At 50.4% G+C, this 17,986-nt stretch overlaps 1 protein-coding gene across 2 annotated transcripts in view; it reads left to right on the top strand.

Moving 5' to 3' along the window:
• Positions 1–17,986, top strand: part of LOC102121495 (polycystin-1-like protein 2) — a 105,151-nt gene that overhangs the window by 38,302 nt on the left and 48,863 nt on the right. Inside the window, exons 13-21 of one of the 2 annotated variants that reach the window (XM_045381936.2) lie at positions 378–519; positions 2,188–2,364; positions 4,414–4,559; positions 5,235–5,429; positions 8,495–8,626; positions 11,423–11,605; positions 13,217–13,341; positions 14,418–14,544; positions 15,464–15,595. In XM_045381936.2, the coding sequence (XP_045237871.2) occupies positions 378–519; positions 2,188–2,364; positions 4,414–4,559; positions 5,235–5,429; positions 8,495–8,626; positions 11,423–11,605; positions 13,217–13,341; positions 14,418–14,544; positions 15,464–15,595 (1,359 nt within the window). Of the gene's footprint in view, positions 1–377; positions 520–2,187; positions 2,365–4,413; positions 4,560–5,234; positions 5,430–8,494; positions 8,627–8,763; positions 10,135–11,422; positions 11,606–13,216; positions 13,342–14,417; positions 14,545–15,463; positions 15,596–17,986 lie in introns of those variants that run through there. The other variant, XM_045381935.2, reaches the window with a different exon arrangement.

Below are 17,986 nucleotides of genomic sequence, written 5' to 3'. Positions count from 1 at the left end.
ACAGAGTTTAGTAGAGACAGAGTTCGGCCAGGCTGGTCTCGAACTCCTGAGCTCAGGTAATCCTCCCACTTCGGCCTCCCAAAGTGCTGGGATTACAGGTGTGAGCCACTGTGCCTGGCTCAAAAATAAATAAATAAATAACCTGCACACAAATCCCCATCTGAGGCTCTGCTTCTGGGGAGCCCAACCTGAGACAAACACCCCAATGAGGCTGGAAAGTGGATATTCCAGGTGATTTCTTGGGGAGCTAGGGCTGCCTGCCCTCCATGCATCAGTAATAGATCTGAAAGGCTGTCTAGCACCCAGAAGCCGCTGTCCTGCTGCAGTGCAGGGGCCTGGCTATAGCGTCAGGAGCCCTGGGCGATCCTCTCTTTCAGGCCGAGCCCCTCCCGGATGCCTGCAGACTCAGAGGATTTTGGCCAAGTTCCTTAACCCTCCTCCAAAGCAACACCTCCACGTTGTTGCTGAACAGCTCCTTTCTGCGGTCCTGGGGAGAGGTCATCCGAATCAGAGCCACAGGTGCGAAGCCTCCCTTTTATCTCCTCAGGGAACCCAGATAAACCCAGAAACACTCAGATATTGGGCATGAGTTTATTTTTCTTTTCTCTTTTAAATACGGAAATAGAGAGATGGGATCTCACTATGTTGCCCAGGCTGGTCTTGAACTCCTGGGGTCAAACGATCCTCCTGCCTCAGCCTCCTAAAGTGCCGGGATGGCAGGTGTGAATCACCACACCCAGCCAGGGCATCAGCTTAGCGCAGAGGCCGCAGCGCAGGCTCTGGTGTGAATCGCACCACTGCTGCTTTCTACATGGGAAACTCTAGGCAGAGGATTTCACCTCTCTGTGCCTCAGTTTCCTCACATGTAAACTGGGGTAATCGAAATGCCTGCCTCAGAATGGTTATTTTGCAGGATGAATGAGATAACCCCAATGTTACAAGCAGGTCATTCTGGGGTCATGCAACCTGCGTGCCCTGCCGGGATTGTTCAGGGCTTTTTGTTTAAAACAAGCCCAGTGTGGGAAACAGATTCTCAAACACACAAACAATGGAGGTGATGATTCTTTCTAGGATCGCTTCGCTTCCGTATTTCCCGAAGTGGCCACAGACCATGCACGTCAGGAGAAACTAGAGTATTAGTTAAAAATGCATGCTTTTGGGTCCACCCCAAACTTTCTGAATTGGGTCTAGGCCAAAGCATGAGTTTTTATGGGTTAAAATTCTCTTTACGCCCAGCTCTTCCAGGCACGCACTCTCTGAAAACCTAGGTGGCTACTCCAGGTGACGTGGGATGTGACTGCAGGTCCACTCGTGGCTCTTTACAGCGATCTGGGGGCCTGGGAAGAGTGTGGGCTTCGGGGTGGGCTCAGCCTGTTTCCGGATCCTGGTTCTGGTTTTTCCTGGCTCCGTGATCTTGAGCATTTTCCCAGCATACTCCTACCTCGTGAGGTCTCTGTGGGGAAGCCGTCATCATCAGCCCACTCTACAGATTCCTACAGAGGAACTGACTCTCAAAAAGGTCAGGTTCTCAGCCCGGGTCTGGTGGCTCATGCCTGTAATCCCAGCACTTTGGGAGGCTGAGGCGGGAGGATCCCTTGAGGCTAGGAGTTCAAGACCAGCCCTGGCAACAGAGCGAGACCCTGTCTCTACAAAAATTAGAAAGTTAGCCAGCCATGATGGTGCACTCTTGTGGCTCTAGCTGACTCAAGAGGCTAAGGCAGTGGAATCACTGAAGCCGAGGAGTTCAAGGCTACAGTAAGCTATGATTGTACCGCTGGACTCTAGACTAGGCGACAGAGCCAGACCCTCTCGCTAAAAAGAAAAAAAAATAGGAAAACAAAATTGGAAAAGAAAAGGTCAAGTCCAGGATCACTTGGTTAGCAAATGGCAGAACTAAAATTCAAGCTCAGGTCTGTCTGATGATCTTCCCCTATCTCTGCTCAGTTTCTCAAAGTGAGGCCCTGGGATCTCTTGCATCAGGGAGAGTTGTTTGGGGGTTTAATTGTTGAGTTGTTATATATGTACATTTCTGGGCTCTCCCCAGAATCTCCAGAGGCATCCGAGGTTCTGGGTTTGAAGTAGGGCCCAGGAATCTTTGTGTTAACGAGCTCACAGGGAGATCTAACGGCAGGATGGAGTTTGTGGGCCCCATATGGCCGCCTGAGCATGATGTGTCCTCACTCTCAGCACTGACCAGGCACGCCTATGGGGAGGACACCTACGTGATCAGCGCTCTGCCTCCCGCCGAGGTGCCTGCCTGCACTGTTGCCCCGGAGGAGGGTACTGTTCTGACGAGCTTCACCATCTTCTGCAACGCCTCCACAGCCCTGGGACCCTTGGAGTTCTGCTTCTGTCTGGAATCAGGTACCGGCTGAGGACTGTGCTCTTCCCTCAGCTCCTGGGCTCATCTTCTTGCAGAACAGGGGCCTGTTCTCTATGGGAGCTGCAAAGAATGTGTTCTGTGTGTGAAAGAGGTTGCCAGGATGAGGGCTTCCCTAAAGCTTAACCCCTAGCCCCAAAACACTGACCCAGCCATCATTCCACCGAGACATGAGAAGAAGGTCTCATCAGTACCTCCTCCACAACTAGAAGCCAAAATGCATTGTCCTCGCATGGAGGACATTGATGGAGTGAAATGAACAAGGATACCCAAAACTATGACCATGTAGGGTGGCCACCAAGACACCATCCCCCAAGCCCCGCTCACCACACACACAGACACACACACACACATGCACACACACACTCGGAGTAGCTGAGACTCCAAGAAACCTGGAGCTATTCAAGAAGACAGAGATGGGTCTGGTTAACAGAATCTTCAACAATTTTATTGATGCTGCTTTGCAGGCAGCCCCAGGGAATGGGTGATACTGCAGGACGAGCTGAGCTGAAAGAACGTTTTTGCAAAGGTATACAGGTGACAAACATGGAAGACCCCATCCACAAGGCATAAAACCCTGCACAGTCTCCCTGCTGTCACCCTAACCACCCACATCCAGGGACAGCCATAGGGCATTAGCAGGAGAGATGGGGGAGCCACTCGCATTGCATTTATTCTTCCGTTTGGGGAGTGATTGGTCCTTGGAGGGCTCATCTGAGCCCTTATCTCCACCTGGTGGGCTTTGGCTTCTTTTTTTGGTTCGTCTTTTTTTTTTTTTTGAGACAGTTTTGCTCTTGTTGCCCAGGCTGGAGTGCAGTGGCACAATCTTGGCTCACTGCAATCTCTGCCTCCCGGGTTCAAGCGATTCTCTTGCCTCATCCTCCCGAGCAGCTGAGATTACAGGCGCCTGCCACCACACCCAGCTAATTTTTGTATTTTTAGTAGAGATGAAGTTTCACTACGTTGGCCAGGCTGGTCTCAAACTCCTGACCTCAGGTGATCCATCCGCCTCAGCCTCCCAAAGTGCTGGGATTACAGATGTAAGCCATGTGCCCAGGAGGGCTTTGGCATTTTGTGCTCTGAAAATGCTCTAGTCAGGTTGTAATTTTCCTCCAAAGTCAGGTACCAGGAGTGTTGCCAGGATGCTCCCCCAAATCCAGCGTCAAACATCACAATGGCATAAACATTGCACCTTGATTAGGGAAAGGGCATATCAGCTACTGTAACACCCAAGGGAGTGTAGTTTTCACAGTGCCCTGTCTCATAGATGTGGAAACACACCGCTGTTAAGAGGGCTGTGAATGGGGCTGAGTCTGAAAGAAAAAAGTTCAAGCAAGGTAAGTGGATTTTATTTCAAACCTGCGTCCTGCCAGAGGGAAAGGCCAGGACAGCTGCTCTAATTCCAATAGGCTATTCCGCTGTAGTACCTCTCCCGCCTCATCCAAGTGAGCACGGAGGCAGGAAAGCGTGGCTACAGAGAAACGAGTCCTAGGCCAGGCATCGTGGCTCATGCCCATAATCCCAGCACTTCGGGAGGCCAAGGTGGCTGGATCACCTGAGGTCAGGAGTTCGAGACCTAATTTTTACATTTTTTTTTTTTTGTAGAAACAAGGTCTTCCTAAGTTGCCCAGGCTGGTCTTGAACTCCTCACCCCTGAGCTAATTTTTAAGTTGTCATTGTTGCTCCTCCTCCCCCTCCTCCTTCTTTTTCTTCCTCTTATAATTTGGTTTACCACCTTGACTTAAAAAAACAAAACAAAACAAAAAAAACCTGTAAATGGGATATTTTTCCTGCAATTTTTATGGATTTTAGTAAAATTATTCCAAAGTTACAGCAACCTGCAGTTGCTTAGAGAAGACAGCAAATCAGCATATGTGACTGTCTCTTACATGAAAGTGTGGAATCCCAAGAGCCTACTATGCCTTCAAGAGCTGTGACTTTTGTGTCCCTGTGATCAGGCTCTCCCTGAGTGGGTTGCAGTCTACCTGGGGCTTAGAGATGCCCCCTCATTGGTCAATTTCTGGTCTTGCCAGGTTCCTGCCTACACTGTGGCCCTGAACCTGTCCTCCCATCAGTGTATCTGCCACTTGGAAAGGAGAACAATGACTTCGTGCTGACAGTAGTTATTTCTGCCACCAATCGTGCAGGGGACACACAGCAGACCCAGGCTGTGGCTAAGGTGGGTGGTGGCAGTGGTCACTGTTTCTTTACTGAGAAAAATTCTCCACCCTTATGAACCTCACCAAAAGGATGGCTGGATGGAAGATAGCCAGGGGCATAGCCAGATGAGTCACTGTTTCATCCATTCCTTCCACAAATATTTACAGAGCATCTACCATGGGCCATGTCCTGGGGGTACAGCCAGGGACACAACAGACATGGTCTCTACCTTTGTAGATCTTATGATTTAGTGGCTAGAATTGGGGGAGGGTCCTGGGAGCTGGTGGGTGAGGGGGGTTGGAGAATGCCTCTGGCATGAGTTAGGCCAGCACCTTCAAAGGGCTCAGAGGAAGTAGGACCAAAATTAGCCAACAAGGACTCAAGGAAGGGCCTGGATAAGATCCCAAGATTTCAAGCATCATAGGCCAGGTGGAGTTGGAAGAGGTTGAGACCAAGAGGAGGAGGGTAGCCAGTGGTAGAGCAATGACTTGCGCCAGCCTGGAGCTGACCAAGGCTTGGTTTGGGTGGCTGTCAGCTGCCTGGTGCAAGCAGGTCTGGGTGCCCTCTAGCCTCAGGAAGTGCCCAAGGACTCCCAGGTGAGGCCAAAGGCGTCCAAGCCTGCTCTGGCCCCATGTGACTTCAGAGGCCAGGTTCTTCCTAGCAGGTTCTGAGCACATTTCTGATTTCCCAACAGGTGGCACTCGGAGACACATGGGTTGAGGATGTAGCATTCCAGGCTGCAGTGTCAGAGAAAATCTCCACATCTCTGCAAGGCGAGGGTGGCCCCAAGCAGCTCCTCCAGCTGGCCAAGGCCGTGTCCTCCGTGCTGAACCAAGAGCACAAAAGCCAGGGCTCAGGACAGCCACTGAGCATGGACGTCAGACAGAAGGTGCCCATGGGAAGAGGGGGGGCTCCTTTCATTCCCTTCCTCTGGGGCTCCAGGGTCTGCATGTGGCCATTTGGGCTGTGCATCAAGGTTCATGGATCGGGGAGAAACCTGTGGTGTCTCCCAAGCGGCTGACACCACCTCCCTCTCTGGTCTTTTGGGTGAGTGACATAAAGCGAAGAAAATGCCTTCTCCCTTGGTAACCTGTTTTTTCGGCTGGCCCTCATGGAGGCACAGGCCTCTGGGATGGGGGGAGTTTAGAACCCATCACCCTCTCCCCTTCATGTTTCAGATGACAAGGCAGAGCCCCAGAGGAGAAAGGGGACTGCCCTCGGTCCTATGGGTAGCGGTTTGGGGTTGGACCTCAGATGGTGTCCCAGCTTTGTCACTTACCATTTGCATTGTCACAGGCCAGGGACAGTTTCAGTTTATAAGCCTCAGTTTCCCCATATGGAAAAGAGGAATAAGAATACTAGTCTCCTCATACAATTGTGGTAAGAGTTAAATAAGAATTACAATCACTGCAACTAAAAAACTAGATAAGATCGCCAACATTCAACCATTTTTAATCCACAAAAACGGCCGGTCCATGTTACAACCTAGTATGATAAACTATTGCAGAACATACGATTGTGCCCACTCCCAGCACGTGCCGCATGAGTTTGCATGTGTGTGTGCATACAAACACACACACACACACACCCCTGTGGGCACGGAGAAGAGAAGAAAGACTTCTTTTGGCCCCCGGAAATGTTTGCAGGAAAGTACTGAGTGTGGTGCTGGAGGCCCAGTAGGTACTTAATACACAAAGCAGGATTGTCATTGTGATCGCTTACACAGAGAAACTAACATGTATCAAGCACCTGCTATGAGCTGCCAGGCTCTGACTGAGGGCTTCATGGATCTGTAATCCCCACTACAACCCTGGGAGGTAAATGGTGAGGCCTCCATCTATGTTACAGCTGAGGAAACAGAGGGTAGGAGAATCAGAGGTGCCTCCCTGGGTCCCTATGTCTGGTAAGTGGTGAAGCCGGGGTTCAAACCCAGGTTAGAGGATCCCCCTCCACCTCTAGCCCTCTTACCCCAGACCTTTGTTCCACATTCCCTACCCCATCCCCTCTGCCACATACATACACGTTAACTCTCACACATACATACACACACTTTCACACACACTCTTATGCACACACACACATACACACACTCACATATGCTCGCACACACTCACACACACATTCACACACTCCCACTCACACATACCCACACAGATGCTCACACACTCATACACACATACATGCACTCACTCATATTGACACAGGCTGACACTCACAAACTCATACACACACTGACAGGGGCTCACACACAGTCACACTCACATATACACACACATACACATGCACATACAAACTCACACACATGCTCACACACATACACTGACACACTCACACATTCATACACACACATACTTACACATACACACATTTATGCTCTCACACACACATACACACACTCACACTCACACACTTTCACACACACACAGCTCTCATTCCTGGTCGCATTCACTCTGAGAAGTATCAGTGGTAAACTTCCCCTGGACATCCTGTGGTCCCCAAGCACGCAGACCACACAGCCTAACCCACGGTCTCTCCATGCAATGCCCGGGGCCTGGCACAAGACAGATGTCAAACTCTCACTGGGCAGCTGAGAAGATGTTAACAAGGGCTCTGTTGAGAGAGGTGTGCGCAGGGCTTAGGGAACAAACTAGACAGCATGGAGGACCCCAGGGGCCCGGCCTGCCGTGAGCAGGATCCACTGGGCCAAAATTAAGGTGTTGGCAGAGCTGCAAACCTGGAGGTTCCAGGGGAGAAGGCATTCCTTGCCTTTTCCAGGTTCTAGAGGCCACCTGCACTCCTTGACTCCTACCTTCAAAGCCAGCCATGCAGCATCTCCAAAGCCCTCTCCTTTCCCTCTCTCTCTCCCCACCCTCTCCTCATCCTCTTTCCCTCTCTTTCTCTTCCCGCTACCCCTACCTCCATCACCCATCTCCTTTTCTGATTGACGCTCCTGCCTTCCTCTTAGAAGGATCGTGTGATGACGTTGGTCCCACCTGTTTATCTGGGATAATCTCTCCATCTCAGAATCCTTAACTTAATTGCATCTCCAAAATGACTTAGCCAAAGTGCCTTTTGCCACATGCAGTAACATATTCACAGGTTTCAGGGATGTGAATGTGGGCATCTTGAGGAGGCTGTTATCTGCCTAATCACACATCATACAAGGCAGACAGAGGTCTGCAGGGCTTTACAACCCCCCAGTGAGGCCAGGTGTGGTGATTTACGCCTGTAATCCCTGTCCTTTGGGAGGCTGAGGCAGGCGGATCACTTGAGGTCAGAAGTTCAAGACCAGGCCGGGCGCGGTGGCTCACGCCTGTAATCCCAGCACTTTGGGAGGCCGAGACGGGCGGATCACGAGGTCAGGAGATCGAGACCATCCTGGCTAACACGGTGAAACCCCGTCTCTACTAAAAAATACAAAAAAACTAGCCAGGCGAGGTGGCGGGCGCCTGTAGTCCCAGCTACTCGGGAGGCTGAGGCAGGAGAATGGCGTGAACCCGGGAGGCGGAGCTTGCAGTGAGCTGAGATCCGGCCACCGCACTCCAGCCTGGGTGACAGAGCGAGACTCTGTCTCAAAAAAAAAAAAAAAAAAAAAAAGAGGTTCAAGACCAGCCTGGCCAACATGGCAAAACCCTGTCCCTACTAAAATCACAAAAAATTAGCTGGGCGTGGTGGTGTGCACCTGTAATCTCAGCTACTCAGGAGGCTGAGATCTGAGAATCGCTTGAACCCAGGAGGCGGAGGTTGCAGTGAGTCAAGATCATGCCACTGTACTCCAGCCTGGGTGACAGAGAGAGACTCTGACTCAGGAAAAAAAAAAAAAAAAAAGAAGAAAAGAAAAGAAAAAGAACCCCCTAATAAGCCTGGTCACTCCTGACCCTGCATCTTCCTGACACTACTTCATGGAGCCATGGAATTACATTTCCTCTCCCTGCCTTTCTCCCGCATGCCAAGGTCAGGGAGCATGTGCTGGGGTCCCTGTCAACAGTCACCGCCAGCTTGGAGGACATGCAGAGGGTGCAGGAGCTGGCCGAGGTGCTGAGAGAGGTGACCCGCCGGAGTAGGGAACTCACACCCTCGGCCCAGGTGAGTAGCTTCCATCTACTGAGGCTACCGTGGGACACGCTCCTCCATGGCAGGTGGGTGATCAGCATAGGTTGAAGGGGTCCCTTGGTCACAGGGCTCTCCTGGGGCTGCCAAGACCTCTGCCATCTTCTTTCCAGGGGTCCTGCATGAGTGATTCATGGGAAGGTGCCCCTCCTGCAGCCCATGTATCTCACGCTGGGTGAGAGGGCCTGTTTGCCCAGACTCTCACTCTTCCATCTGCTGGTGAGCAACTTGAGGGAGTAACTGAATCTCATTAATATTTGGGTGGCCAAGTGTGAGTCCAGTCACTGCTACTGACTGCTCATGTTCTCAACTTCAGTGCATGCCAACCTGACATCTGGCTGCGAGCTCCTGCCCTTCCTTATCCTTCTGGGGGTCTTCTCTGACCCTCAGAGCCTACTCTACCTGCCCATATGGCTGCGAATTCATGCAGTGTTCAGCAACTAATAGAGCTGGTGTATAAATACCCCAGCTCCCTCACCCCTCTTGATGGATAATCCCAAGCAGGAGTGAATCCCAGGTAATGGGCTTGATCACACTTCTGTACTGGCTTCCACCCTTCCCTGTGTCACACCTCCTACTCCCCACAAATGTTTCTTGGGATTATCTCCAAATAAATGACTTGCTCTCAAATCCTTGCTCCAGGATCTGCTTCTTGGAGAACTCAAATTAAAACACCATGTTCTCAGGGTTCTGACAGCCAATAGAAACCATAGGCCAGGTGTGGTGGCTGATGCCTGTAATTCCAGCATTTTGGGAGGCAGGGCAGGAGGATTGCTTGAGGCCAGGAATTTGAGACCAGTCTGAGCAACATAGTGAGACCTCATCCCTTCAAAAACAAAACAAAGGCCAGGCACGGTGGCTCATGCCTGTAATCCCAGCACTTTGGGAGGCCGAGGCAGGTGGATTGCCTGAGGTCAGGAGTTTGAGACCAGCCTGGCCAACATAGTGAAACCCCATTTCTATTAAAAATACAAAAATTAGCTGGGCGTGGTGGTGTGCGCCTGTAGTCCCAGCTACTTGGGAGGTTGAGGCAGGAGTATCGCTTCAACCCGGGAGGTGGAGGTTGTGAGCTGAGATCGTGCCACTGCACTCCAGCCTGGGTGATAGAGACTCAGTCTCAAAAAACAAACAAACAAAAACAAAGCAAAACAAAATTGGTTGGGCATCATGGAGTACACCTGTAGTTCTAGCTACTCGGGAGGTTGAGGTGGGAGGATCAATTGAGCCCAGTAGGTCAAGGCTGCAGTGAGCCGTGATTGTGCCACTGCACTCCAGCATGGGTGACAAAGCAAAACTCCATGAAAAAAATAACAATAAAAAGAAGCCCTAAAAACAGGGAAAGTGGGTCAGCACTTTGGGAGCCTGAGGCAGTAGGATCACTTGATCCCTAGAGTTCAAGCCCAGTCTGTGCAACATAGGGAAACCATATCTCTACCAAAAAAAGAAAAAAAAAAAAAAAAGCCTAAATACTGGCATATACCTGTAGTCCCAGCTACTCAGGAGGCTGAGGCATAAGGATCACTTGAGCCCAGGAGTTCGAGGTTACAGTGAGCCATGCTTGCGCTACTGCACTCCAGCCTGGGCAACAGAGTAAGACTCTGTCTCAAAAACAAACAAACAAACAAAAAAACAGAAGAGGAGAGAACTGTCCTGGCTTTGACCCACCCACTCTGGTGGCAGGTTGTGCCCCTAAAATCTTCCAGCCTGAAGCCAACAAGGCTGGTCTTGATTCTGGGGCTTATTCATGATATCACACTTTCCATTTACACATCCATTTGCTAATCCATCTATTTACATGCATATACACTGTATACACATGTACCTGTACACATCCTCCACTCTATCCTTCTATCCATTCATGCATGCATTAATTTCATCATTCATTTAACAAATGCTTCCTGAATGTCAAGTACGTGCCAGGTGTCAAGTACGTGCCAATGTGCAACTCGTTGAGAATTCAGCAGCAATCATGTAGACATGGCATCTGCCATTAAGGTCCTTTCAGACTACTGAGACAGCCAGACATTAGACAAATAATTTCACAAATACATATAAAACTACAAAATTTGAATATGTACTGCATCCATCCACCCATCCACCCACACAACCATCCACCTATTCATTCATCTACCATCCATCCATCTATTCATCCATCATTCATCCATCCTCCATCCATTTATCTTCCACGCATTCATCCATCCACCTATCATCCATCCATCTATCCACCCACCCACTTATCCATCCTCTATTCTCCATCTATCCATCCATCCACACACCATTCATCCATCCACCCACCATCCACCCATCCATCCATCTACCATCCATCCACCCACCCATCCATCCGTCCATTCATCACCCATTCATCCTCCATCCACCCATTCATTCATCCTCCATCCATCCATTTTCCACCCATCCACCTATCATCCATACATCCATTTATCCAATTGCCTATCCATCCTTCATTTGTCCATCCATCCATCCATCCCCTAGTCATTGAATGCTCCTGAAGACCTACTGTGTGCTGGGCACTGTGCAGGGCACTCTGGGAAGGATTCAGAGGCAGACCAGGCTACTTTTCTGAAGGATCTTAGAGGACTGTAAGGTGGGAGGACCTGGTCTCAAACCAGAGATACAGGGAGCTTGTATGCCAGGTCTAGCTCAGCTCTTTCCTGGCTTGTTCCCCTCCTTGCTTCCCTTGTCCCTTGAATGACACAGGAATGGTTTATCTTAAGCGGGGGCTCATACTGCTTTTCCTTATTTGGGTGAACCCAGTGGGAGGCCAGCTGGGCTCTACAGCATGCCAGTGAGTCCCTGTTGACAGTGAATGCCAAGGCCCGCCCTGAGGACCAGAGGCGCCAGGCAGCCACCAGGGACCTGTTTCAGGCTGTGGGCAGTGTGCTGGAAGCTTCCCTGAGTGACAGACCAGAAGAACTTGCCGAGGCCAGCGGCAGCCAGGTGGGTGTCCAGGCCAGATGCAGACCTCATACACTCCGAATGCTTAACTTACATCAGCTTTTCTAGGTGGAGCTTTCCCCCATCTTGCAGATGAGGAAACTGAGGCACAGAGGTTAAGGTGTTGCCCTGAGAGCTGTAAGAAAATTTCCAGAGAGCAGGGCTTCCGGGAGGCAGTGTGGAGTGGTGGGCAAATCACAGGCTCTGGAATGAGACAGCCTGAGTTTGAATCCTGCTTCTGTCACTTAGGAGGCTTGTGACCTGGGCAAGATACAGAGTTTACCTAAGCCTCTTTTCCTCATGTGTAAATCAAGGCACTCTGCTTCACCCCAAATAAGCTGCCAAATGGAGAGATCATATGGACCCCCTAGGAGGTCTGGGTAAAACCCTGGCTCATTTTACCAAGAACACAGAAGAGAGGCAGCTGCCAGAGTAAGAACAGGTTGTAGCACTGTCTCACGTGGCCCCAGCATCCTGGTGGGGACATAGCCTCCTAGATGGCATAATGACAGAGCCACAAAACCCATTTCTTGCTGTTGCACAGTTCTTTGTCACATGGGGCCATCACCTCTATTCAGGAAGAAGTGAAAGACACACAACACACAAAGATGCTTGGATGCACACACACACATACTCAGACACACTCAATCTCTACAAACACACTCACACACAAAAACACAGGGCCACGCTCACACTCACGTGCAAGCTCACACGCACACTGAGAGGCCTCACACTCTCACATGGCCTGAAGAACACACTTTTGCACACAGGTGCACATTTACACGCACACATCTTCACACAGGGCCATGCAGTCACATGTACTCACATACTCACAGACTGCCACATATGGTTGCACGCTCCATAATCATGCAGTCACCTATGCACACTCAAACACCGTATGCACATACACGCTCAGGACCACGCTCACATTCACGCAGACATACACACGCTCAAACACTGCCATTCACATGCAGTGACATCACCCTCACACTTGTGTGTTCATGTGCGTGCACACATGCACACACACACACGATTTGTGCCCCAGTAGGGATTCTGTGCAAACATCCTGCCCTTCCTGGGTCCCCGCACCAGCCGTGGTGTCAGGATGCACCTCATCTGGGAGTTGGGATGGGTGGGGAGCAGATTTGAAGCCCAGGAGACCTGGTGAAATGGCCTCGCTCTCAGCTGTCCATTTCCCCTGGAACAAGCCATAGGGTGCTGGCAGATGTCAGCAGCCCAGACAGCCACATTGCCTGATGGCTCAGCACACAGGCTCTGTAGCCATATGCTTCGCCGTGAGTCCCAGCTCTTCCCCTTATCAGTGTGTGACCTCCCACAGTCTCCTGTCCTCTCTGTGCCTCCATCCCCCTTCTGTCCAATGGAGCTAGTGAAGCCCCTGCCACACCAAGTTACCGTAAGGACGGAATGGGCTCATAGAAGCCAGTCTGGAAACTTTATGAATGCTGCTTTTGGGCCACCTCCGAGGCTGTCTTTCTCCCTCCTCTCTGTCCTCTCCCAATCCCTCCTGAAGGTGCCACATTGGCCTGGTGACAGTAACCAAAGATGGCATATGGGAGCAGGTCCGTAGCAATATCCTCCTGCCTCCTTTTCCAGAGCGCCACAGTGCTGCGGCTGCTTGGAGTCGTGGAGCATGTGCAGACCGCCCTCCTGCTGGGAAAACTGCCGGGGGGCCTTCCAGCCGTGCTGGCCACCCCCTCCATCTCTGTGTACACAAACAGGTACAAACCAGCTACACCATGGGTCCCCAAGAAAGCTCATCCCCTAACCTGGCTCATTCCACACCCGCACTCCAAAACCTTGTGCTAGGCAGAGCTCAGGAGACCAGACTTGGAGAAGGAGAAGTGATGGGACCTAGAGCTGGGAAGGGCTTTCCACCGAGAGAAGGTCCCCTTGTCACCATGTTGAGTGTTTGCACAGCACAGGAAGGGAGGCATGGAGTTGCCTCCATGCCTGGGGCCAAGCCCAGTGTTAGATCCACCTGAAGGAGTCCTGAGAGATGGTCACATGGCAGCTGTACAGGCGAGGGGACTGAATGAATAGGACCAGCCTTCTGTTAACCATGCCCTGCGTGTGTCTGGCCAGCCGCTGCTCCTTGGGCCTGTAGGAATTCAAGATCCACTTACCTTGGGCTTGTACACACACACACACACACACACACACACACAGGGCTCATCGAGCACTGACGCCATACCTGGGATGCTTCACACCATCCATTCCTCCACCTGACAAGCAGGAGCTGGACAATGCTGCTGGCAACACTGGGACCCCGTGCCCCAAGCCTCGGTTCCTCCTGCCAGGGTTTCCCTCTTAGATCTCAGAGACAGTTTCCCGAAGCAGTATCCTGATTAGAGGAACGATCTGAAATGGGGTCCCCAACACGATCAGAAAGGGGCAAAGTCAAAGACCAGAAAAGATGGGGCTGGGTCAAGACATGGCATCAGAGGTCAAGGTAGGAAGGGAAGATAACCCTGGAGAAAAATCTGCGTCCAAGCTCATTTATTCATTCAATGAAAATATTGATGGACTACCTGTTATATGCCAGGCGCTGCTGTAGACATTGGAGGTATAGCAGTAAACAAGGCTGGCAAAGCCCCACTCTCAAGGAGCCTCCAGTCTAGCTGCCTCTTGTGCTGCTTCTGCTGAAACAAACATGCTGAACCACCTATAGGGATCCAAACACACCCCCACTCTGATGGTGAAGCTGGGCTCCCAGTTGTGCAGGAGGTGTGGGGTCTTCCTCGACACTGACTTTCTCCTCCCTCCCCTGCCACTTCTGTTCTCACCTTGTGGCCAGAATACAACCCTGGAGTTGGCAAGGCTCCTCCCTGCGCACGGATGCTGCAGACTCTGCAACCTTCATGCTGCCCACTGCCTCCTTGCTCGACTCTCTGGAGGACGGCCAGGAGCCTGTGGATATAAAGGTAACAACAGCAGTAGCGTCCTTGGGGACAGCCTTTACAGTTTGCAGAGCACTTTCACAGGCATTTGCTCATTTGTGTTGAGTATGATGGTGCCCACTGTGCCGGTGAGCTTCAATGATTTTCGCAAAGCCACAAGTAAGTGGCTCTGCCGGGCTTCAGACCCAGACCTCTGGGCTCCCAGATTCACCCTCTTTCCATTGTGTTGCAAAATTCTCCAACAGCCTTGATTCAGGTAGTCACTGGAAATAAAGCTCTTCCAGCTTAGTGCCATAACTTGGAAATGGCCAACCCAGGCTCTTTTCCATCCGCAAATTAAAGCACATCTGACCGTGTACTCCCTGAGCCCTAATGAAAGCAAATGTGTTTCTCTTAAAGACTTACTGGCTTTTGGGGAAGAAAGACTGGGATGGGGAGGCTGAGGAGGGTGGATCACCTGAGGTCAGGAGTTCGAGACCAGCCTAGTCAACATGATGAAACCCCATCTCTACTAAAAATACAAAATTAGCCGGGTGTGGTGGTGCACACCTGTAATCCCAGCTAGTCAGGAGGCTGAGGCAGGGGAATCACTTGAACCCGGAAGGCGGAGGTTGCAGTGAGCAGAGATTGTGCCATTACACTCCAGCCAGGGTGACAGAGCGAGACTCTGTGTAAAAAAGAAAAAAAAAAAAAAAAAAGACTTGGATGGTTTTACAGTCCAGTCATTGCTCAGCCAAAGCAAATCTGATCTGGGTCCTCTAGGGCAGGCTCTCTGCGGCCTCAGCCCTGACGCTGGAAACATGCCAGGGGAAGCAGCGGCAGCGGAAGGTAGGCCCCACCTGCCCCACACGCCAGGGCTACTGCTCCTTGAGTCTGAGGACCTTGCCTTTCACCCGCCAGCTTCTCAGGGGCCTTGGCCAACACTCCTTGCTCTCGGTTTCAGATGATGAGTTTCCCAAAGAGCCCCTTTCCAGCCCGAAGCCACTTCGATGTCAGCGGGACTGTCGGTGGCCTCCGTGTGACCAGCCCTAGTGGTCAGCTCATACCTATGAAGAATCTGTCGGAGAATATCGAGGTAGAAGTTTGGGGTGTCGTCAGAAGTCAGGTGGGAGTTCAGTGGAGTTCAGTGGCATGATCTCAGCTCACCGAAACCTCTGCCTCCAGGGCATAAATGATCCTTCCAACTTAGCCTCCCAAGTAGCTGGGACAACAGGTGCAAGCCACCACACCCAGCTGATTTTTTTTTTTTAAAGTTTTGGTAGCGACAAGTTCTCACTATATTGCCCAGGCTGGTCTTCAACTCTTGGGCTCAAGCAATCCTCCCTCCTTGGCTTCCCAAAGTGCCAGGATTACAGGCATGAGCCACTGCGCCTGGCCGCATTTCTGTCTTCTTCTTCTTCTTTTTTTTTTTTTTTGTTTTTGAGGTGGAGTTTTGCTCTCGTTGCCCAGATTAGAGTGCAATGGCGAGATCTCAGCTCACTGCAACCTCTGCCTCCTGGGTTCAAGTGATTCTTCTGCCTCAGCCTCCCAAGTAGCTGGATTATAGGCACTTGCCACGACGCCAGGCTAATTTTTTGTATTTTTAGTAGGGACGGGGATTCACCATGTTGGTCAGACTGGTCTTGAACTCCTGACCTCAGGTGATCCACCTGCCTCGGCCTCCCAGAGTGCTGGGATTACAGGCGTGAGCCACCATGCCCGGCCTCTGTCTTCTTTTTCAACTTGGTTGAAATTGAAAGTTGGCCAATTATTTTTTTAAAAAATGGTTAAAAAAGAGAATCATTCAAAATGATCCTTACCAGCCAGTCATGGTAGTTCACACCTGTAATCCCAGCACTTTGAGAGGTCAAGGTGGGAGAATCACTAGAGGCCAGGAGTTCAAGACCAGCCTCAGCAACAATGTGAGATACCATCTGTACAAAGAACACAAAAATTAGTCAGTTGTGGTGGCATGCATCTGTGGTCCCAGCTACTCAGGAGGATGAGGCAGAAGGATTGCTTATGCCCAGGAGGTTGAGGCTGCAGTGAACCAAGATTGGTTTAAAAAATAACAGCACCAGGCCGGGCGCGCTGGTGCATGCCTGTAATCCCAGCACTTTGGGAGGCTGAGGCGGGTGGATCATGAGGTCAGAAGAGCAAGACTGTCCTGACCAATGTGGTGAAATGCCGTCTCTACTAAAAAAAAATACAAAAATTAGCTGAATGTGATGGCGTGTGCCTGTAATCTCAGCTACTCGGGAGGCTGAGGCAGGAGAATGGCTTGAACCCGGGAGGCAGAGCTTGCAGTTATCATGCCACCGCACTCCAGCCTGCCAGCCTGGTGACAGAACAAGACACCATCTCAAAAACAAAACAAAACAAAACAAACAAACAAAACAAAACAAAACAAAAAACAGCAAACAAAAAAAGGTCCTTACCCTAGCTTAATCATTGTACTTAACTTAAAACTATAAATGTATGTTCATTCACCAATCCTTGGATAACCAGAGTTTTCCTGGTTATATATACCTGTTGTTTGGAATTTTAGTTATCTTCATTCCAGAAACCACTCCCATTACACAGCCTCTAAAATGTCCAGTTAGGCTGGGCGCGAGGGCTCACACCTGCAATGCCAACACTTTGGGAGGCCAAGGCGAGTGGATCACCTGAGATCAGGAGTTTGAGACCAGTCTGGCCAACAGTAAAACAGTTTGCAGAGCACTTTGACATGCATTAGCTCATTTCTGTTTAGTAAAACTCCATCTCTACTAAAAATACAAAAAGCTGGGCGTGCTGGCGGGCACCTGTAGTCCCAGCTACTCAGGAGGCTGAGGCTGGAGAATCACTTAAACTTGGGAGGCAGAGGTTGCAGTGAGCCAAGATTGCACCACTGCACTCTAGCCTGGGCAACAGAGCAAGACTCCATCTCAAAAAAAAATAATAATAAATAAATAATAAAATAAAATATCCAGTTAGATTTTCTTTAAAGTTAAACAAAAACATAAACATGCCATGTTACAATATAAGTTCATGTTTTTCAAAATTTTAATGATTTTATTCTAGTCTTCTACAATTTTCTCATCAATGCCTAATTCAATAACAATTTTTAATGATCTCTATGTTATCATCCCTGGAACCTGTGGATATGTCACCTTAAATGCAAAAGGAAGGTCAGGTGCGGTAGCTCACACCTGTAATCCCAGGACTTTGGGAGGCTAAAGTGGGAGGATCACTTGAGTCCAGGAGTTCAAGGTTATAGTGAGCTGTGGTCATGCCATTGCCCTCCAGCCTGGGCAACAGAGCCAGGCCCTGTCTAAAAACAAAAACAAAACAAAACTGCCGAAGGGATTTTGCAGATGTGCTTGAGTCTTGCCCATCCTCAGATGGGGAGATTATCCTGGGTTATCTGGTGGGTTCCGTGTCATCCCAAGGGTCCTTATAAAAGGGACGCAGAAAGGGAGGTGACTCCAGAAGACAAAAAAGTGAC

This window comes from Macaca fascicularis, chromosome 20 (genome assembly GCF_037993035.2).
Source record: "Macaca fascicularis isolate 582-1 chromosome 20, T2T-MFA8v1.1".
NCBI lineage: Eukaryota > Metazoa > Chordata > Mammalia > Primates > Cercopithecidae > Macaca > Macaca fascicularis.
Note: the sequence above shows the minus strand (reverse complement) of the source record. Positions and strands in the feature narration are given on the sequence as shown.